Genomic DNA, 22,442 nt, shown 5'->3' with positions numbered 1-22,442 from the left:
CCAAATTCTAAGAAGAGGAGTAAAAATGTTCAGTAGAAATTGGACAAACTTATTAATACCTGCCATAGATACTTTGTACACTGAACCATTGTTTAGTGACGTTAACGATTTTGTAGCCGTGCTGCTTGTCAGTAACAGCTTGTGTAACTTCCCAGAACCCCCCCCCCCTTTTTTTTTCTTTTCTTTTTAACTCTTTCACTGTCATCACTCACACTGTTATATTTTACCTCAATTCTGTGTGGAAAATTGTTTGCCCCATTTCCTATCTCAACCCCACCCTCAGTGCTGTGTCTTTTGGCATTCCCCCCTTTTTGTCTAAACATGAGAGAAGAGTTAAGAGGTGGACTCACACACATGGCTCCCATGAAATACACATCACTACTTTCACACCAAAGCAGTCTCCCGCACCTAACAGCTATACCAGACTATCAAACCTTGTCCCAGGGTGCCTGTAATGGTAGTAAGTGAAATGGCCTGTGATGCAAAAATCAAAACAAAATAGGAACAGTTAGTTTTCAAATGTATTCATTTTTAGAAGTCTATCTATACTGTTTTCAAATATAGGGATCAACTAATATATATTACTAGTTAGTCTGCCTGACTTTCACTGTCATTATGAGTTGGTCCTGCTTTGGATTGATGAAAGGATTTCTCTAAGTGATGCTCTATAGACCAGACAGTTCATATATGAATGGAGAAGCTGGGTTAACATAAAGTAGTGCAGTACTAGACCATATGTACAAATGTGTCAATGATAAGTATGACAATATAGGCAGAATATCTAAGAATATACATATGTTATTTACATATATTATTTGCAAAATTACAAATTTAAGGGGTGAACAATTTGATATTCAGTTGTATCCAAAAAGAGTTGATTGCACATCTGTACAGGGTTATAGATGGGGAAACATGATCGTGCCCTACCAGAGAAAAATATTTTCTTATTTTGAGCCTTTTACATTATGAGTCTGGTTTCTGAACTGGTCCGCGGTCCCCACATGAAAGTGCAATGGGAAAAAATGCTATTGAGTACATTTTTTTCTTCCCATTTGTTTGACAGCGCAATTGTTTTACCTCTGAAGTGACATGACCAAGATAGAAATTTCCCAAACCAGCAACAAGCAAGGGCCTGCTTTCTTTCCTCCTTTCATTGCTGCTTTTGAGAGAACTTGAACTTTTTTCATCTTTAAATTTGTATTTCACAGATTAGTTGCGTTTAAGCAAATTAAAGGGTCAAGAAAATGACGGAGCTTTTCAAAAGTCAGGTAAACACAAATTCTCATGAGTTTCCAGGCAGTTAGACCTGAAAAGACAGAATACAAGCATTAAAAGGGTGGGAGCACATATACATGAAGAAACATGTGGAGCCAAAGTATACATGAAGAAACAGACTCTACTGTAAGCTGTCTGATGATGACTATGAACACACACATGTTTGTGCAAAACCATAATGCTCCAGTTAAATACTGAGACTCTGGTAATGCACCTTCAAAACAGACCTGTCAAAATACTATTATTAGTGGCTGATGAAATATTTTGAGGTGGGATGTATTGTTCAGTGATAACAAACACACGGCTGCCATAAATAGCGTGAAGGAATGCATGGAATCAACATGAGATGCCGTTTCTATTTTGAACCACATCCCTGACTCTGAAGCCACCCGGTGAGCTTTACGCTCTCAGCAGCGTAATCTGCTGCAAAACATCTGAACATGCAAAACCTTCAGTGGGAGTTATGCAAACTGAATCCTGCTCAGGTTGACATCTTCACATGGGTTACATTTAGACATCTTGTGTAACTGTTTACATTGTTGGAATGCTAAGATGGGTGAAGATATTTGTCTCGTATATTTCAGAAGCTTGTCTCGTAATGTGTCTGTAAAATTAATTTAATGCAATACAAAAGGATTATATTAAACGGATTTATATTGCAGTAATGGAAATGTGCATGTAAAAAAAAAAATCAATAAATCAAACAGTATATCAGATCATCCAGCGCAATTATAAAAGATTATACAATAATATGTCTGTTTTAGGTTTTATCTTCACAAGTGACTTTTTTATTTTGATATACAATACATGCACACTGCCTATGTTATTTTCATGTTAAATCACATTTACCAGTGAACCAATTTGGAAATAACTAGAGTTCACGTCTATTTACAATACTTACCTCTTTTTTTTAAATTTCATTAACTTATACTGAGAGGCTTTATCTTGTCAACTCATTATATTGTTTCAGCTCCTATTTCCAAACGTATAGTGCATCATAATTTTGTAATGCAACCTTTTTTTTATTTTTTTATATGAAGTTGAAGCGTGATTAAGAAATTACTCAACATTGATGCTAAATCTACATTCACATCACAAAGCATTTAGGGTTTTCCCTTCTGCTCTGTGTTTAGCCAGAGCTTTGTTCTTTACACCTGCAGTCAACTAAGAATATTTATTCTTTTTCCTTGTGCCATCCAACAGATGACTGGAAAAGTATTTTCCTTTACAAACAACTAGACAGAGGGAACTTATTAGAAGTAATGGGCTTGTGACTATGTCTCTTTCATGAGTTACCGCTGGGCAGGCAAAGTACTGATTAACTGGAGCTTTGAGCAATTGCAGAGCTCCTATACGTCATGTGCCACATACACTAAACTGTGAGTGACTTCTCATGCAGCTACTGTAGTTATGTAGTGGGATGTGTGGACTGTGATATACTGTGTTCATAAATCTATGCATGCAATTTATTATGTTGCCGTGAGTTTGTTATTCTAGAATGTTTATAAACTGAAACACAGTGCCAACGGATCACTGAACTGTATTAACAACCAGCAGCGTGTTGGTCACTGAAGTCTGGCTATAAGACCAGACTCAAAGCTAAAGTGACAGAAGGCTATACTGCACACAAATACACATTTGCCATGAGAAAAGTTGACATCAGTTTCAATGTGATAAGAAATATGGAGCTTTCATTGAGAACGTGAATGTGCTGCTCAAAGATCAGTGCCATTATTTCACTGCTCCCACTGTAGCATTCCTCGATCTGTACTTTGAAGGTTCTTTCCTGTCTCACAGGTGTGTGCTTTGAAAACCAAGTGAATGAAAACTAAAAAGCTTTATCTGATCTCAATGTCAGAAAAACACCACACTGTAATCTGACCTGCTCACAAATCTCAAAACGCTGACGTAGTCAGAATCAGAGAAAGGGTGAGACAGTGAGAGCAGGAGCCTCGAGTGCAAATTATTTATGGCAGCATGTCATGGACTGAGGAAAATGTAACTACTGTATATAGACACTTATCCAAACTCAGGCAAATGTTTATTTATTGTCTAATGTTAATATCCCTGCCACCATATGAGCTTCCGCAAATACTTGTGTACAATAATTGCATCCTATATATTTAAATTAAATATGTAGTAGTAGTACTAGTAGTAGTAAGTAAATTAAGTTAAAAAAGCTAATTCAGTGATGTTTGTTGTGGATATACACACACGACAAAACAGGAATCATTAAAATCATTAAACAACAATGTGTTTATTTTACCACTGTCTAATAAAAGGCTTTTGAGTAACTAGTGGATTGAATAATGATGGATAATTACTCTTTTTCATTTGTTTGTTTTTTTGTTTGTTTTTACAATTACTCATCCTTTATCGATCACTTATAAGCTATTATTGAAAACTAATTGTGGGTTGCCAGGTTTTTGTAGAAACTCAGTGTCTGGGGTTTATCTTCTTTATTTCGCAATAATGCAGTTATAATTGTTGTTAGTTCAACAGTTTTAATCCTTTAAGTCTCCCGTTTGTACACGGTAATAAATTGTTAAAATGATTTTCGATCCATGTAGTCTGTATCCCCTTTCTAGATTTAACTGGTCAATGGTGGATTTATTTATTATTGAGTCATCAACCATTACTGAAGCCAATTAAAAATAATAGGTGTTGTATTAGAGAGTGGTACCTTTTTTTCTTTTTTTTTCCATCATAAACCTTTGGCATATATGAGGCACACATATCCCTCTGCTGTGAAACCATAACAGATAGGGCTGTTATTAAGTAGATTCTGATGTATACAAGAACTCGATGGCCTCACAAGCTGCTACATGCAGTGAACAGAATGAATACATGGTATTTGAGCTCCTGTCATTGTGTGGTTGGCTTACAGGAATCCATCCTTGACATGCCACCTTTCAAAATAGTGACTTCACCATGGATTGGGTGTCATACTCAACACAAACAGATTATTACCTGAAAATCAAAACATTCACACCAAGCACAAACATGTGTAACCTACATGGAAAAAAAAAGCTTGAAAAATACAGTTTGGATAAACAAAAGTTAAACCACTTGGCACAGAGACACCATGTCAGAGGCCATAGTGTAATGTCAACAATGGTTTCCAGGTGGTGTGTGAGGATATTATTTTTTCCATTGGACTGTTTGGTGACAGCAAAGCCAATGATACCAGTGATTTGGTCTGATAATTTGCAGGAAATAAGACTACCAATTAGCACAAAGATGGGTTGCTGAGTTTAACGTGACTGCCAGATGAACCTGAGGGAGGAGATCCGGCCTGTGGTGGAGCGGTGGCGCTAAATGAGAATGAAACACTCGACACAAGCTATTAAAGGGCATAAAATAGACTTCAGAAGTATCTTCAATGGCTCTACTCACCTTGATTTCATTATTGAGCTGCTGGAACCACATCACAAGTGATTCCAAAGTCTTCCAAAACCTTTAGGCAGTTCATTCAGGAAGAAAATAAATCACAAAAAGTCATTTGCTCTGTGAATCCCCTATTCTGACAACTGAGCAACAGGAAGGACCAGACCCACTGTTTGTCTTGAGAGGGAAAAACACAGTAACGCTGGTTTCTATGTGGGCTGTTAAGCTGGCGTGAACATGTAAAGTTCACACCTAAGCAGAGGGCTCTGAACTGAGAGATCTTGAGAGCACCTGTATGTCTGTGATCTGCTGACATGTAGCATCTTTTCTCACAGACTGCACTCCAATCTAGAAAAAACAGAATCATTAGTGATGTAAAGAATTTCACTCTGTATGTGAAAGTACAGTACAGGATATTCCTGGCTGCGATTACAGTGCTGCGTGCCTGAAGTTGACGAATGATACTGAACTACCTGCAGGCACCGCACCTTAGAAATACAAAGGAAGCATACGCCACCTGGTTGTCTCAGGTGAAATAGTCCCAAGGTGTTTGGCAGATCACGTTTCACAGGTGAGACGGTCATAAAGCTGCACTGCACGCTGTTTTCTGTGAACATCATCTCTTACTAATTGCTAATTGCTAATGGAAAGTTTAGCAATTTAATTTAGGGTCGTGATGAAACTTTTATTATGATCCGTGGTTTAATTAGACTATCATGCACGCAATGTGCAGATGTTTTGTGATGCTCCAAATAATGTAGCCCCGCCTCCTTGGGGTTGGTCCTGAGGTGAGCCGACTATAAACTGCTGCTCACACAGACTGTAGGTGAGACGGGCTTTTTTAGTCCTCCTGCAGGTATGACAACTAAGAAGGGAATTCCTTTTCAAAGCAGTCTGCGTCTTGACGCGCACAAGTGACGGACTTTACACGCGGAGAGCACCGTGGACAGATCTTACACAGCACCAGCAAAGGACGATCAGACAGCATGAAGTTGGAGGTGTTGTGCGGGAGCCACTATGACATAAAACACTTCGAGATGTCCTGTGATACAGAGGGGAGTGTGCGCTCTCCTCTGTCTGCTGAGGAGGAGCTGGGGTCGGATGGGGACTGCGTAGCGCACAGCCCTCCACCTGTTCCTCCGTGCGGCGGCGGCGGCGGCAGCAGCAGCAGCAAGTCAAAGCCGTACACACGGAGACCCAAACCCCCGTTCTCGTACATCGCTCTCATCGCCATGGCTATCCGGGACTCCCGGTGTGGACGTCTGACTTTGGCGGAAATAAACGATTACCTGATGAAAAAGTTTCCGTTCTTCAGGGGCAGCTACACCGGCTGGAGGAACTCGGTTCGGCACAACTTGTCTCTGAATGACTGCTTTCTCAAAGTGCTACGCGACCCGTCGAGACCTTGGGGGAAGGACAATTACTGGATGCTCAATCCTCACAGCGAATACACGTTTGCCGACGGGGTGTTTCGGCGCAGGAGGAAGCGCATCAACAAAAGGTTCAGCGGCACGGAGCCGGAGGTGTCCGAGCACGCGGAGGAGGCGCAGAGGTCTGCGGCCGCCAACAAGACTGACTCATGCGCAAAGTTCACCAGTTCATTTGCTATAGACAGCATCCTCAGCAGGCCCTTCAAGAGAGACTCAGACAAGGAGCAGTTCAGTCTCCTCCCCGCCTTCACCTGGCCACGCTACACTGAACTAATGGCGCCTCATTCAAACACACCTGCCTCATTTGCATACGTTAATGCACCTTACCATGTGGACCCTTGTGCTGCTGCTGCGCATGTGTCCAACGTCTGTGGCGTTGGGCTGCTTTCACAGACAGTTTTGCAATATCAGAAATAAACTTTTAAAATCTTTTTCATTTGATGATTAAAAATCATCGCTGTGCACTGATGATGGACACAGAGGAGGGAAAGGACCACAGAAGATTTTCCATCTGTGTTGGATTTGATATTATTGTGGTGGCATGGTGTTACACTTTCTCATTAGTTTGTACCTTCGGTCATGTCCTTTTTAAAGTTTAATAGATTTGAATATTTTCTACACACTTCGTTGTAAATGTTACTGACGAACAACTTTGTTGTTTGATCAATAAACGCGTTAAAATAGAAGCACTTTCACTGTTTATGTGTCTTTTACTTTCCAAAAAAAAAAGCTCTTTACAAATGATATGAAATAAAAAAAAATCTGACTCATGCCGATCTGTGTGTTTTATTCTTTTAACACAAATTCAGATGAATTACAGCCGTTAGACATAATGGTTCCTGTGGAGCCAAATTATAGGACTCTCACCTGTATGAGACATTAACACCTGTTAGATGCAAATGTAAATATTCATCTGGGCGTGGTCATGTGACTCCACCTTGTTCTGCTGTTGGGGGTGGTTACACAAGTGCACCAAGGCCTCCTCTATCTATCTATCTATCTATCTATCTATCTATCTATCTATCTATCTATCTATCTATCTATCTATGTTTATATGTATGTTTATATGTATGTTTTTATATATATATATAGTGTGTGTGTGTGTGTGTGTGTGTGTGTAATATAGCTTCCCCCAGGCTATGATAATAAAATAATAATAATAATATGCTAAGAATGATTATAATAATCGCATCTTATTATATATTTATATGTGATTTTTTTCCCTATCCTTTATGCAGCCATAAAAAATTGCCTTATAAGTATTTACTTTTCAGTGTTCAAGAAGCTCGCTGCTGCCGGACAGGGGCATTCAATATTTATGTTTTCTGTCTGGCGCTGCAAATAGCTGTCGCCTCAGTCACCGCACATGCGCAGGAAAGAGTTTATACAAATGGTGCATCCTGAGCAAACTGAGCTCGAATCCACAATAGGAAGAAATGTCTTCCAAGAAGGGCCCATTCTTCTGAGGCTAGAAAGTAAATTTCCTTTAAAGCAGCTGCAGCATCCTGAACGCAGCAGGGTCGCGAGTTTTGATGTCGCTGAGATTCCGCCTGGATTGTGGTTTAACCTTGCTGGTGTGTGGGAGATTATTTCACATCCTAAGAGTGGGTGATTTTTTCTAACGTGACGCAGGGCACAGAGAAGCCATTTACAGTAATAAACGTTGTAGAACCGATATTTGAATATTTCATTATGTGTATTTTTCTTTTTCTGATTTTTACAATCTATTAATTTCTCCAGGGACATAATCCAGGCCCCAAGAGGTAAACTGACACTTATGCGCTGTGTGTGGTATGTTGGCACGCTCTGATGGAAAAAGCATGTTTCCTCTCATGTCAGAGCCCTAACCCTGAACAGATCCCAAACAAATCAGGACTCCTTCTCCTCTACACCTTTTTCAACATTAAAACCACGAGCAGACATTGTCACTTTTATTTTTGCGGATATGGAGACAAAGGGAGTGATTTATCCAAACTGTGGCTCTTTATCCATCACGACTTGTCAAGTTCTCGTGCCAAATATTGGTTTGACAAATGTGGACAGAGGTGTTTTGGAAAGAGAGTGGTAGGAGGAGATTTGTCTTACTCCACTGTGCCGTGTCCGGCTTCTAGTCTGGATCCTGGCCAGATGGGGAGGGAGTAGTTCCTGGAGATTTCTTGGAGGGATTTGTGGGATAGAGGGGCAGAGGGAGATTTAAGAATTGATAGGTGGTCGAGTTGTGTTTGGCCGGGTGGATATGCGCAAGCAAAGTCGAGGAGCTTTATCCCCCCCCTCATATGGGATTATTGCCAGCAATGGACAGAGAGAGGAAGGAGGCACAGCGGCTGGCGTTTCTTGATTTTCACGGTTATAAACGCGCAGAGCACCGCACTGGCCTCTTCAATTGTCACATTAAGGAACATTTAATAGCGCTTAAAATCTAGGGAAAGTTAGTCGCCCGACTGTCACAGAGACCCCCGCAGTGGTCGGATCCGAAAAAGAGGCGCAACCATGACGACCGAGAGCTCCCAGCAACATTTGGATCCATCTAATCCTCCGCGTTCCAGCCCAGCGGCCGGTGCTCTGAATGTGAATCTGCTGAGCGCACAGCCAGTGATGGAGAGCGCGCACGCTGCATCAGCTAAAGGGAAAAAGGGAAACTCTGGCTTGAGGCGCCCAGAAAAGCCCCCCTACTCATATATTGCCCTCATTGTGATGGCAATTCAAAGCTCGCCGACCAAGCGGCTTACTTTGAGCGAAATCTATCAGTTCTTGCAAGCCCGGTTCCCTTTCTTCAGGGGATCGTACCAGGGATGGAAGAACTCCGTCAGACACAACCTGTCTCTGAACGAGTGTTTCATAAAGCTGCCCAAAGGTCTCGGCAGACCCGGCAAGGGGCACTACTGGACCATCGACCCGGGAAGTGAGTTTATGTTCGAGGAGGGCTCCTTTCGTCGCAGACCCCGGGGGTTCCGCAGGAAATGCCAAGCTTTGAAACCAATGTACAGGATGATGAATGGAATCGGGTTTGGTGCGTCTATGCTGCCACAAAACTTTGATTTCCAGTCACCTTCAGGCTCATTAGCATGTCATAACAGCTATAACTTGGACTTGATGGGTAATCCAGTGCCGGGTGGCTTCGATGGGCTAGGAGGGGGGCACCACGTCCCACAAATGTCATCAAGCTCCGGGTCTTCGTACATGGCTGCCTGTCAGGGGGGTTCTAACGCGGACTATTGCCCGGACAGCAGCAGCAGCCCCCTGCAGTCCTCTCCAGCGATGGTCAGCGCCCTGGACTGTCAGTCGCCTTATGCAAATGCAGCCTCACACTGGAGCTCACCTGGTGTACCTTCATACATGAAACAGCAGTCGCTGGCATCAAGCAGCCCCACTTCTTCTGCTCTGCACACCGGCATGTCATCCTACTCTCTGGATCAGGGCTATCTGCACCATAACGCACGAGATTCTTCTGACATTTCAGGTAAAGCCTCACCGTGCAGTCGTGTGTAGCTATGTATTTTATTTTTTGATAGTTATTTGCACCTTGATGAGTCATGAGGATCAAAGTTGATAATTAACATGAAACTGAAGCGATGTGTTATCAGCTAAAAAGGAACCATTCTCTGCGTAAAGTAAAATGTTCGTAGATTTTCAGACATTACACACGTTAAACTAAAACATTAAGCAATGAATGAACAAATGTATAGAAAATTAGTTATTTTCAATGCATGTTTTATCTAGGCTGCACTGGATGAGTGCTAATGTGTAAAGAAAATGCACGTGAAAATCAACCTGAACCAATCTTTTCAGATTAAAAGACAACAAACTAATGTGCATTAATTGATGTGATTGAATCGTCGCGAAAGTAAAATCTAAAAAAAAAAAACAATTTTTTTCACTAGTCGTCATTCAGTTGTGTGTTAAATGTGCACAAGTTAATGTAGCTACACCATAGTGTTTAATCTTAATTTCTCACAATTGCATTTTAGCTCAAGCTTTCTTTAAAGGCCTCTGTGCTGTAGAATGTATGATTAAAATGTGTACTAAATACAAATGCATAACGAAATGGCTTTAAACACGATGTCACAAATATATTCTTAACAAGGAAGGAAACTAGAAAACTAGTTTCAGTGCAACTTCATTGAGGCCTTTAACGTGAGCCGCAGCAGCTCAATAATCAGGCTCTTTACACATTGTTTATTCTGTTTCTTTAACTTTTATTTTTGCCTAAGTGTTCATGTTTTTAGGTAGGCTATATATGATGAAATGCACCACTTTCAGATTAAAAAAAAAAAACTCATATGAATGGTTTACAAGCAAAATGGTGGCTTTATTAATGGTTAACACATTTTTTACTACTATTATTATAATACTATTAATAGATCCGTCATAAACTATTAATAAGAACAACTTTTGAGTCGTGTTTAACTTCCTCCATCAAGATAAGTGCTTAGTCTTATAGCTTTTTAGTTCATCAGGAAGATCTACCTTCTGGTAAGGGGCTGCAGAGCAAAACATACGTTTTAACAATAAAGTGTGACCACAACTTAGGCCTGTTAGCATTGGTTTTATGGGTAATTAGAAAATGAGAAATCAACCATTATCTGTTAATGGGTTGAAACTGCACAATTACCAAATTACAAAGGATAAACATCAGGGAAAAGATTTTTGGCAACCTGGCAAATGATCTATGAAGCCTTAGTAAATGTTTTTAATCATGAATAAAGCCACTGGACTTTACCTTATTAAAAGTGGCACCGAAACATTTTAGCTAAAGCCACACATTACTGAAAATGCATATTATGTTCTGTTATCAACATTTGGAATAAAGATAATAGACATTAACCATAGAGAAAGAAATGATGGATTAACCTCTCGTGCCCTGTGTGTTTCCAGTGGGACTGTCTCGATATTCCAGCCACTCAGCTCCGGTGTGTGACAGGAAGGACTTCGTCCTCAACCTCAATGGAATCTCCTCCCTTCATCCCAGCAGCGGAGGATCTTATTATCACCAGCTTCATCATCACCATCACCAGAGTGTCTATCAGGACGTAAAGCCATGTGTCATGTGACAGAAGAAGACGGAATGGCCTTAACTGTACAGTGGGCGATACTGTTGATCTAAATCAACCCTCAGGTGGAGTTTTTATTGTAACTAAACTTGTGGTGACGAAGGGGCGATTTTATTTTTCTGCAGACTCAGAGTGGAAGCAGAGACAGTTTTCTTCCATGAACTTTGACCTTTTACACCATTTAGTAATGGTTATGATATGGGGACTTGTTGTGGCACTTCACTTTACACACACGGATAAGCAATATCTACATTTTTACTGCAAAAATACACAGAACACGTACCAGATTTAATCTTTATTCATGCACTTAATGTTGTTTTCCCGATTTTACTGAAATTGTTGTTGATTTCCTGCAACAAGCCATTAAAAAGATTTATTTTTATTTTGGAAGTGTTTCATGTGTTTTGGAAAAATAGTTTCTTCTGAAAACGTTTTTTGTACACAAAGATGTTCTTAATCAGCAATGCAGTTCTTCTCTTATTCCCTTCTGCCACAAGTTATTATTATTATTAATGTTATAATAATAATAATACTAATTATTATTAGTATTATTATTATTATATCCTCCCAAATGAATACAAAACCTAATCACTGACCCGGTTCTCTCTATCTCTCTCTCTCCCCCCATTTTGTATTTATGACCTTTAAAAATATTGGGATTGATCGTCACTTGATTTGCGACATCTTAGCGGAATATAAAAAAAAAAGAAAGGTATAAAATTAATATCGATATATTGATAGCCCCATAATGAATTCCAATTCTTTTGCTTTCTTTCTTTTAATTTTCATACTGCAGAGCCGTTTGTTTGTTTGTTTGTTTGTTTGTTTGTCTTTGCAAACTTACACTTTTCATTATGTGCAAAAGACGAGTTTAAAACGATTCAAAAGAGAGTTACAATCCTTTTATCTGTTCATAAGCTGAGGATCATTCCAGAGTAATTCGAGTCGTATTCATTCGATAACTGTGATGTAATTATTGTTATTAAATTAAATAACAAAGGGAAACTGGAAAGACAAAACATTTTAATTTACAATGTTGAACAGGAAGCTCTGAGATGAAAAACCTTTCATTCGTCATCAGTGCTGCTGGTTTTCACGTGACTGTACCGCCACCTTGTGGTGATTGAGAGTTGAAAGGCTCAAACTAAATCCCCGCTCTCTCCGTGATGGCAAATGGCAACATCCAGTTGGTCACTCTGCAATATTCAAATCCAAGATAGAGATAAAGGTAATAGTTTTACATAAGCGTTCCACAAATACACGTATTAAAGAGGCTATCTGTAAGGTTCCCCCTACAGTGAGGTTCTCTGAGTAAACTGAGAACCGGAGATACAATATAAGTAAATACAGATGAATACACTCTTTAAAGGCTCAGCATTCTATAGACAAATAACGGAGTGTTTTAAGTATAGGCATACAGGCTGATAAAATTGATATAAAGATTCAGCTGCCATTATTTATTCAAAAGGTTTCAAATTTGTGATGGATTTATTGTATGAATTTCTATAGGCCTAAATTTTCAGGAGCCATATAAAAGCTATCTCACATTGATAATTCATTATTAAACCTGTAATTTCATCTCTAAACGCCAAACCAACGTGATTTTTTATAAATAGTTTTTAGTTCATGGCAATAATTTTCTGTCGGTGAGAAAAGTCCCATTGTGTAACAGTGTTCCTTTGATCGCACTGTATACATCAGATGCACAGATGTCTATATTGAGCCCCATGTACTATCATTGTATACACTATTAATGAACCCAGGTCTGACAGGTCAAATATTTAGAAATGATATAGGGATGTATGTTGATAATTACACTAGTAATAGAAATATTGATCATAACGATTAGAGTCATTTACCAGAACATGCTTTTAAGATGAGGGCCCCTGCAGCTGTTTTATTACAGGAGTTTATATGAGCCTGTTGATGTCTCTACTGTCCACGGTACTGAAGAGAATTATCAATACATCTTAGCCTATCTGTGGTCCATTGTATATTTTAGATAGCCTACGTAATCCTATCCCAAATTAGCAAAATGACACAGTAGCAGCACACTTAACCCTGATGCACTGTGACTTTGATGACACACATCGATTTAAAACTTTCAAGGTACCAGATAGTTCACTCGATTCTTTTCTTTTGATACATTCCACAACAACAGCATCTGTTCATTGAGTTATCAAAAGATGAAGCAGGATGAAAAATCTAAACTGTTTTAAACTTTATTTACATAATATTAAGTCATAAAATAATGTGACATTTGAGTTCATATATGATACCTCCATTTCATTGTAAGCACTTACATTTACATTTACTCATTTGACAGATGCTTTTATCCAAAGCAACTTAAAAGTGAGGGACAAGACTAAATCTTCAGTACGGTAGGAGACTGTGGGGAAGGCATTAAGTACTAAATCTGTTCAATAAGTGCAAGGACATTAGGGAAAGAATTGCACCCATAGTGCTTAGTAAGTGCTAGTTAGGCATGTCGGGGTGTTAGGAGAAGAGGTGCTCTCCGAAAAGATGAGTCTTCAAGACATTCTCGAGGATAGGATCTGCTAGCGTTTGGTAGCTCATTCCACCATGGGGATACCACAAAGGAGAACAGTCTGGACTGAGATTGCCTCGTGTGTAGGGAACGCAATGCCAGACCTCATTCCCTGGAGGAACGCAGTGGCAGAGAAGGAGCATAAGCCTGTGTGATTGAGTGCAAGTAGATGGGTGCAGATGCAGAAGTCACTCTGTAGATTAGTGACTTGACTTTGATTCGAGCAGCCATGGGTAGCCAGTGGAGGTCAATGAGCAGCGGAGTGACATGCGATCAGGCTGATCAAAGACCAGACGCGCCACCACATTCTGGACCATCTGTAATGTTCTGATTAATGTTTACAACACATACAGTGGGGTCCCAAAGTCTGACTCCACTGTGATTGGTTCTCAGCATGATTGCTGTCAGCATCATTGTTTCTGTCTGGCTCCCCTACAAGGCCAAGAGAAGGAATGGGGGGGAAACAGGGGAACCTAAAGATGATGGTGAAAGAAGCTGGCAGTTGTAAATTACTCAAGGGGCATGCAAATCAGCAATCACCTCAAATCAGCAATTTAATCATGTCACTGAAAATGATGTTACAGGGAACCCCGAGAGGGATGGTTCCAAGCTGAGAGCCACTGACTTATAAGTTATTATGGACTGTGTCTGTCAGAGCTGTTGGTAAGTGTACCTCTATAAATAGAAGTTCTATTCTATAAAAAATTCTATTTTTCGAATTATTTTAATCAGGTGCATAAAATAAATTAAATATGTTAGAAAATGTGCCAAAAAAAGAGCACCATAAAAAAACATAGGTCCAGCTCTAGAAAGAAGAAAATACAAACACTGATGGTCGTTAATTCCAGGTCATACCAAGACCTACATATTCTATGAAATGAACAATCAAAAGTTCACTTGGTTAACTGAAAAATGGTGTTTATGCTTTGTAAGCCTTTATCCCGCACCTTTCCATGGATGCCAGGATTGGCATGCTGTCTAATACAGAGGATTGGTGTTCACAGCAAAACTGCTGTGTCCTATGTATCTTTTTAATGGCCAATAAAATACTGTATATTACACGGAAATGGATCCTCAGTTAGATGGCGAAAAACTATTTACAAGCACCCATAGAAGCAACCAGTATGACCCATGCTATTTAACCATGACACCGTTGCGTTGTGATTAGTGCATCTCAGTGTTTAAGGTCCTGATGGCGCCTTCTCTTTATGATGACTAATGATGCCCAATCATTGTGTGTAGTACTAAAGTAGGCCATGAGGTGGCAGCAGTGTCTCATAAATGTTCTGCAACCTCATTGTCCGTGAGAAGCTCCTATCATCCAGCCATCACCCCCCCCCCCCCCCCCCCCCACACACACACACACACACGTGAAATTAATCTTAATGTATTCTTCTTGTCAGTCATCTGTTTTTATTTTTGTTTTGTTTTTTCATTCAGGTCATAAAATGGTTAGTGGCCATTAAGGAAGGGAGTTCCTTAAGGTTTAGAATAGTCTCCAATAAACTTCAATTAAAGTTACACACATCAGTGTAATTGCTGGAAGGACTTTGCTCCCTCTGAACACCAGAGGGAGCCAAATTCATAGTTATGATGAACCCCTCTCTCTCTCTCTATCTCTCTCTCTCTCTCTCTCTCTCTCTTTTTCTTTCTCTTAAAATAACAGCATTATTGTGAGCTAGGTTAGGTTTATATGTCAACATCAGTATTTGGAGATAATAATGCAAATAGAATTTTATTACCTGATTACGTTTTTTTTAGACTTGGTAATATATCACAATATATCCATATTAAAAAATTACATCCATATTGCCATTGTTGAAATATTTATTATGATCTCGGCTTTTGTTGAAACACTGGCTAATAATAAAACGATAAGATGCAGTTTGTTGGTACAAATAGCACATATAAATGAAAATAAATAAATAAAATAACATTAATTAAATTAAATCGTAGACCAACAGGTGTCTACGTCACCATAACAGGATAACATTTATTCTAATAATAATAATGATGTCGTCATTATGCTGCAATTTGAAAATTAAAATAGGCGACGATCATCAAATATTTCGCTTTTATTGCTTTGTTATTATTTTGAAACCTATTCGCGTTTTTCACTGTGCGTCGGTCGTGGATGCCTCTAAATAATGATAGCGAGTTAAGGAGGACTGGGTGGGCAGGCCGGGGTATTAAGTAGAAGGCCCGTCGTGAATTGTGTAAACAGCCCAGGGCGGTGGAAAAAGTTCATACCCGGGTCCATGTAAGGAGAAACCGGCGCAGCACCAGGCCACTGCACGGACATTTAATTAAGACGACCTGCAGAGGATTACAGAGATACTGGGACTGTAACTTTGCCTCACAGTGACCATTAACAATTTCATGCACAGTCGCCTCTGACAGCCAGGGCGATGCAGAGGCCTACAGGGGTCGGGTTATTGAGTAGGCTATTCTTCTATCTTTGGACAAAATGTTATCCCCTTGATTTTACTCCCCAAACCTCAGCCTTAGAGTTCATGAAAGAAAAATCCGCAGGCTGCTATAAAACACCTAATGCACACTAAAGAATTTTCAAATTAAATTAATAGAGATGTTGCATGTGTAGGAATAAAGCAAAAATATATATACATGGTTGTGAATAATTAATACTGAAAATACACTTAATATTCAGTTTTGTTTATTCACTTAAAATTTTTGAAAGGCCTCAAACTTCTCATCAGATCAGATATTTTAACATTTTTGATGAAAAACCTCACACAGCTATAAGGTGTCATGCTCGTCCCCATTTGGTTCCCCTGTCTTTAAAACCCCTTTCCTTGAATAAACTCTCACCCCTGGTCTCTCCCAGCCCCCAAACTGTCTTTAATTCCCCGTTGTAATGAGAGATCGCACTTCACCGCCCGCTGACAACGACGCAAGGCTCTCGTCCTGCTTTGATCTCGCGGTGATCAGCTGCTGGTGTTGAGTCTTATAACTAATAAAAATGCTCATTAAGAAGACGTTAACTGCACCTAAACGAAGCCATTTGGTTAAGTGGTGTGATTATTTTCTTCAAATAAAAAAAACCAAAATGAAACAGCAAATACAATGTCATTAATTAACTTCTCATTAAGAGAGCGTGCCAAATAAATTCACTGCATGCTTTGAGTAAAACGTGATTTAAAAAGAAAAAGAAAAATATTAGAATGAATGAATGCTACAACATCCAGACTAATGTATGTATATATATATATTCAACATTAAAATATGAGAGATAACTCATCTATTGCTGTTTTTCTCAAGACAACCACAGGTCTGATAGAGGATGCCTGTGTGTGCACTCCGTGATCTGATTGTGTACATGTGGAGCTCGCTCTGTCACGTCTGAAGACCTTGGCCGCAGTGGTGGCTGGGAGTTACCGACACCTTCTCTCGTTTTACTGAAAGCCTCTCCGAGTGTGGCCAGGGAGCTCTCTCCGCTCTCTCTTTCTCCCTGGCTTCCCATTGGACGACCCGTGCGCTTTCTCTGGGAGGAGCTCCACTGGCAGCAAAAAGGAGGAAAGAATTTAACTGCGCAAAAAGTCCTGTGCGGTGACGGATGTCCAAAGTTCAGAACTTTTTCAATGTGCGTTTCGTAGAAAGGCACAAGAGATGGGGACGGCTTGAGATCCAGCACGCTTGCACTGTTGTTGAGACTTTTTCCTCTCTTTTTCTCTTGAAGTGAGCAGAGAGGGAAACTGTGATTTGAGCGCCTTCAGTCTTCAGAGGAGGGAGAAGTGGAGCTCTCCGTCTACCTATTTTGGAGCTATATTATTTTTATTTTTTTTTGCCGGATCAAAGTGAAGACATGCAGGCTCGGTACTCCGTCTCCAGTCCCAACTCACTGGGCGTCGTGCCGTACATCAGCAGCGACCCGAGTTACTACCGGGCCGCTGCCGGTGGGGGATACACGGGGATGCCAGCACCTATGAACATGTACTCTCATGCGGCTCATGACCAATACCCTGCCAGCATGGCCCGGGCATATGGACCGTACACCCCCCAACCTCAGCCCAAGGATATGGTCAAACCCCCCTATAGCTACATTGCGCTCATCACTATGGCTATCCAAAACTCGCCTGATAAGAAGGTGACCCTGAACGGGATTTACCAGTTTATAATGGAAAGGTTTCCATTTTACCGAGACAACAAGCAGGGCTGGCAGAACAGCATCAGACACAATCTGTCTCTGAATGAGTGTTTTGTCAAGGTGCCCCGTGATGACAAAAAGCCCGGTAAAGGCAGCTACTGGACGCTGGACCCGGACTCTTACAACATGTTTGAGAACGGGAGCTTCTTGAGGAGGAGGCGGCGGTTCAAGAAGAAGGACGCGCTGAAAGAGAAAGAAGAGCGGCTGCAGAAGGAGCTGCCGCCCAGGCAGCAAGGCCGGGATCAGGAGCAGCCGGTGCAGGGCTCCCAGCCTGTGAGGATCCAGGATATTAAGACTGAGAACGGCACAGTCACGCCACCGCAGGCCGACTCACCTTCTTTGAGCACCGTGCCCAAAATCGAGAGCCCGGACAGCAGCAGTATGTCCAGCGGGAGCCCTCACAGCATCCCCTCCACTAGGTCCATCGGCATGGACAGCTCCGAGCACCACCAGCACCACGGCCAGGCCTCCACGCAGGGCTTCAGCGTAGACAACATCATGACCTCCCTCCGGGGGTCTCCACAAGGGGCCACAGAGCTCACCTCCAGCCTCACCGCCTCCACCAGGACAGGTATAACACCGTCTTTGTCCTTAAACTATTCTCCAAATCAGACATCTGTCTATAGTTCACCCTGTAACCAAAACTCCATCTCCACTACCTCCAATGCAACCTATCATTGTAACATGCAAGCCATGAGCTTGTACGCCGGGGACAGATCTAGCCACTTGGCACCGAGCACCACCGTGGACGAAACGTTGCCAGATTACTCAGTCACAACCACCTCATCCTCTCTGACCCACGGTAATCTAAACTCTGGGCAGGAGGGCCACCATCCCCACCAAGGGAGGCTGACCTCATGGTACCTCAACCAGGCCGGAGACCTGGGTCATCTGGGCGCAGCTTACCCAGCACAGCAGCAGAACTTCCATTCAGTCCGAGAGATGTTTGAATCCCAAAGAATTGGCTTGAATAACTCACCGGTGAATGGGAATAACAGCTGTCAGATGTCATTCCCACCCAGCCAATCCATCTATCGCACTTCGGGAACTTTCGTATATGACTGCAGCAAGTTCTGACCAAAAAAAAAAAAAGAGAAAGAAAAGAAAAAACAGGCTCGATATTTTCCTCACGATGTTTGAACTCTTTCAGTAAAACTCAGTTTTTTTTTCGTTTTTTTCCCTGTCACCTGCCCACACCACAAGGACTAATATGAAAACAAAACCAGAAAAGACTTGATGTTGGTTTTTTCTAAAGAACAGTGTTACTGCAAATAACACGTAAGTCTCTCTTTTGCTTTTGTGGCTTCATGTGATAGCCTATGTTAAAGATATGCCAGTTTCCATGGACGTGTAAATTGCATATAGTAATTTATTTCTAAACTGTAGCCGGATATTATGGACCAAACACCAAAAAAAGTGTTTCTAAATTGAACTGCCTTAATTGTCCAAAAAAATGTTCCATTATAAAAGTTAAAAAAAAGGAACATGTATATCGCCGTACTATTTCAAAGATTCTTCATTTGTTGAAAAGTATTTTGAAGGATTTGTTTGTTTGTTTAATAAATTGTCATTTTATGTGAGTTAAAGTTACAGCCTCATTTCTTACAGACTCCAATACAGGCTAGTGATATTTTACACTCAGTCTGACCCGTGTTAGTTTTGTGTGGAAGATAAATAGACCTCCTTATTATTCTGATCTGACCCTCAGTTTTCCTTTTTTTTTTATTAATGGTGTGATTTCATCAAAAGATGTAAAAAAAAAAAAAAAAAAAAAAAAGGATGTTTGTCATCTGCTGCAAAGATTCAGCCCTTACTGTCACAAAAAGCTCATATTTATTTACTCATGATAAAGCCCTGGAAACATATTGTTTCTCATCTTATTGGAAAACCTCTTAGGAAATTGAGGGGGGAAAAAAGTCGCCTAAATTTAAAACCCAACGTCCAAACAGAAAATGCATGTAAAGTTTACTAACTTTCTTAGTCATGCTTCATATTCAATTTACAATTTCGTTGTCACATTAGAAACGTTTACGAGAGATGATTAGAGATCATGTTGACCTCGAGGCCTAGACCTGGGGAAAATAGCCTGCACACAGCGTCACTTTGTTTTGGATTGCGTTGTGTGTTTACTGGCGCATACCAGTGCTTACTTAATATCATACCACACATGCCAAAGATAGTCCCGTTGTCACCTCAGTTTTGATGCTTCAATTCTCACCAGTCTGACACGACACTGACGTGGCTGGAGAGGACTGTATGACTCCTCAGCTGTGAGTGCAGCGGATCTCATCCTTGCTGTTTTCGCAGTGTTTGGATGTTTCACTGCAAGAATGAAGAGATGTTGAATTGGCTTTATACATTCGAAATGTCAAATTGAGGTTTTATTGTAATCCCAGTTGGCAGTCGTTTTAAAATGATAGAGTTGTAAAAGCTTAAACAGTTGGTTCCCCTCAACGTGACAGTGGAGTCAGTCTCTTTTAATCACATTAAATGACAACTCATAAATTATAAATATATATTATACATTTTAATTTAATTTAATTTATTTTATATTATTTTATTGTTTTTGGGGTTTCAGATATTTAGGCTACTAATGACTGACATTTATTTTGAATGTCATTAATATATACAGCATTAAAAATATATATCCAAATAGTTTTTGCTTGGACACACCGCACATGGCTACAGTTTACAAAAACATCGTCAATAATAATAATGATAATAATAATAATAATAATAATAATAATAATTAATAATGACAACAATAATACCCAATAATAATAAATGAAATACCCAATACTATAGCCGTTACTACCACACTATTACTAGCTATAAAGAAGACATTCAGAGTTTTATTTAAACATTAAGCTATAACATGACAATAATAATAACAACAGCAATTGTTAATAAATATTGTAAAAAGATTAATACGTAATTACATATAATAATAAATATAATAATATTAAATTAAAATAAGCCTAATAACAATAACGATACACATGGATAATTTGCACATGTAAATTCCAAACCGAGCTGCTTGATTTTGTCTCGAAACTCTTTTACAGTTTGGATGTTTTTTGCATATTTCCCCCCAGAAACAGATACAGACAGAGAGATGGGGGGGTGGCAACATGGCAACACGTCCCACAGACGCTCAGTCAGAACCCACGCACTCATGATCAAATAGCCCTGTCATATTACAACATGTCAAATGTGATTCTGAAGCCCTGTCTCTAAGGCTGGAGGTGGGTTTGGTGCACGGGCTTTTTCTTATAGCCTCGGTTTGCTTCAGGCCTTTGGATCCACAAGGCGAGAGCGACGGCAACAGTGAAAGGACACACCAGAGCAAAACATCTTGAGGGTAGCTGCAGGATTATATACTAACGCACAGGCCCTTACACTGGCAGGGTTTATATTTGTACACAAAAAAAAGGAAAATATATGAGTTGTTCACTGCAGCCATAGTGAAATCCTGCTTTGTGTGTCTCTCTGGTTGCACCAACTACAATCAGTCTCATAAAAGTCATTAGATACTTTCCCCAAAGTATAGGCCCAATAAACAAACGTCGTGTTAGTCAAAAGATTGATGGCGCCCTCGCAGAATAGACCAGGTCAGGAAGAAATAAAATTCAATCAGAGAGCTGGAATCGTTTTTCATGGGACGGAAAAGGCAGAGAAGGGAGACGGGGGTCAATGAGGAGGATGTCGGTCGCCAGAGCACCATCAACATTATAATAGGACATAGCAGAGAGAGAGAGAGGGAGAGAGAGACAGAGAGAGAGAGGCTGAGAAGGAACACAAGTGCAAAGTTAACTTAGTGTGTGTTATTTTAATTCCCGTAAACAACTGTAAACAATACAATAAAAAAAAAAAAAAAGTTTCGCATTAAGAAGCTATAACTTTTGCTACACTGTGCAGAAACCGGCTGAAAAAGAAGTTTATAACTGATACCTTTTGGCTCTGGAAATGAACTGATACTGTAATTAGCAACGAGCCTATAAATTTCCTTATGGAGCCCCGGGGCCCTTCATCCGTCCCACAGGGGTCCCACAGAAAAACAGGTACAAATTGAATTTCACTGTCATTTCCCTTCTCAGAGAAAACAGTAGAGGGGAGAAGGACTTCTATTTTTGCTTTTACAGATAGCACATAAAGTACACACGGTTATGGCAGTAATTTCAAAAACAACAACAACAACAATAATATCAAATCTAATCAGATGCTGCATATGGCTTCATCTCCTGAACATGCAAGGGGTCCATGTCTGTTTGGGGCTCCTCAACACAAAAGACATTTGGGGGACCCCTGTTCTATCTAAGCCTCTACAGAGACTTTACCTCTCCCCCCTCCACAGAAAAGTTCTGCTACATTCCTGAAAACGCACAACTCCCCTCACTGCCATGGGTCGAATAGCAAAGACAAAAGCGTCTGTGGTGGCCACGTCTTTAATATTCAACAAATCAAAACCACGTTTCAAATTTGGATATTAAAGTTTAGTACATAAAATAATTTCAAAATAAAGTTTTAATGTTATTTTTTAGCCTGACACACGATTTTAGATGAAGCGAGTGTCCGTTATTATTCGG

At 40.3% G+C, this 22,442-nt stretch overlaps 3 protein-coding genes across 3 annotated transcripts; all 3 read left to right on the top strand.

Annotated features, from left to right (window-relative positions):
- Positions 1 to 5,488: 5,488 nt before the first annotated feature.
- foxq1a (forkhead box Q1a) lies at positions 5,489 to 6,778 on the top strand. Its single transcript, XM_023427190.2, has one exon. It carries the CDS (start codon positions 5,649 to 5,651, stop codon positions 6,507 to 6,509), a length of 861 nt encoding a protein of 286 aa, XP_023282958.1. The 5' UTR covers positions 5,489 to 5,648; the 3' UTR covers positions 6,510 to 6,778.
- Positions 6,779 to 7,788: 1,010 nt separating this feature from the next.
- LOC111670475 (forkhead box protein F2-like) lies at positions 7,789 to 11,525 on the top strand. The gene is made up of 2 exons (XM_023427193.2): positions 7,789 to 9,552; positions 10,968 to 11,525. The coding sequence occupies exons 1-2, from the start codon at positions 8,583 to 8,585 to the stop codon at positions 11,141 to 11,143; spliced, it is 1,146 nt and encodes a 381-aa protein (XP_023282961.1). The 5' UTR covers positions 7,789 to 8,582; the 3' UTR covers positions 11,144 to 11,525.
- A 5,705-nt stretch (positions 11,526 to 17,230) lies between these two features.
- foxc1a (forkhead box C1a) lies at positions 17,231 to 19,436 on the top strand. Its single transcript, XM_023427188.2, has one exon. The coding sequence runs from the start codon at positions 17,515 to 17,517 to the stop codon at positions 18,931 to 18,933; it is 1,419 nt and encodes a 472-aa protein (XP_023282956.1). The 5' UTR covers positions 17,231 to 17,514; the 3' UTR covers positions 18,934 to 19,436.
- The last annotated feature ends 3,006 nt before the right edge of the window (positions 19,437 to 22,442 follow it).

This window comes from Seriola lalandi, unplaced genomic scaffold (genome assembly GCF_002814215.2).
Source record: "Seriola lalandi dorsalis isolate HSWRI2012SDOR001 ecotype SW California unplaced genomic scaffold, Sedor1 jcf7180002054855, whole genome shotgun sequence".
NCBI lineage: Eukaryota > Metazoa > Chordata > Actinopteri > Carangiformes > Carangidae > Seriola > Seriola lalandi.
Note: the sequence above shows the minus strand (reverse complement) of the source record. Positions and strands in the feature narration are given on the sequence as shown.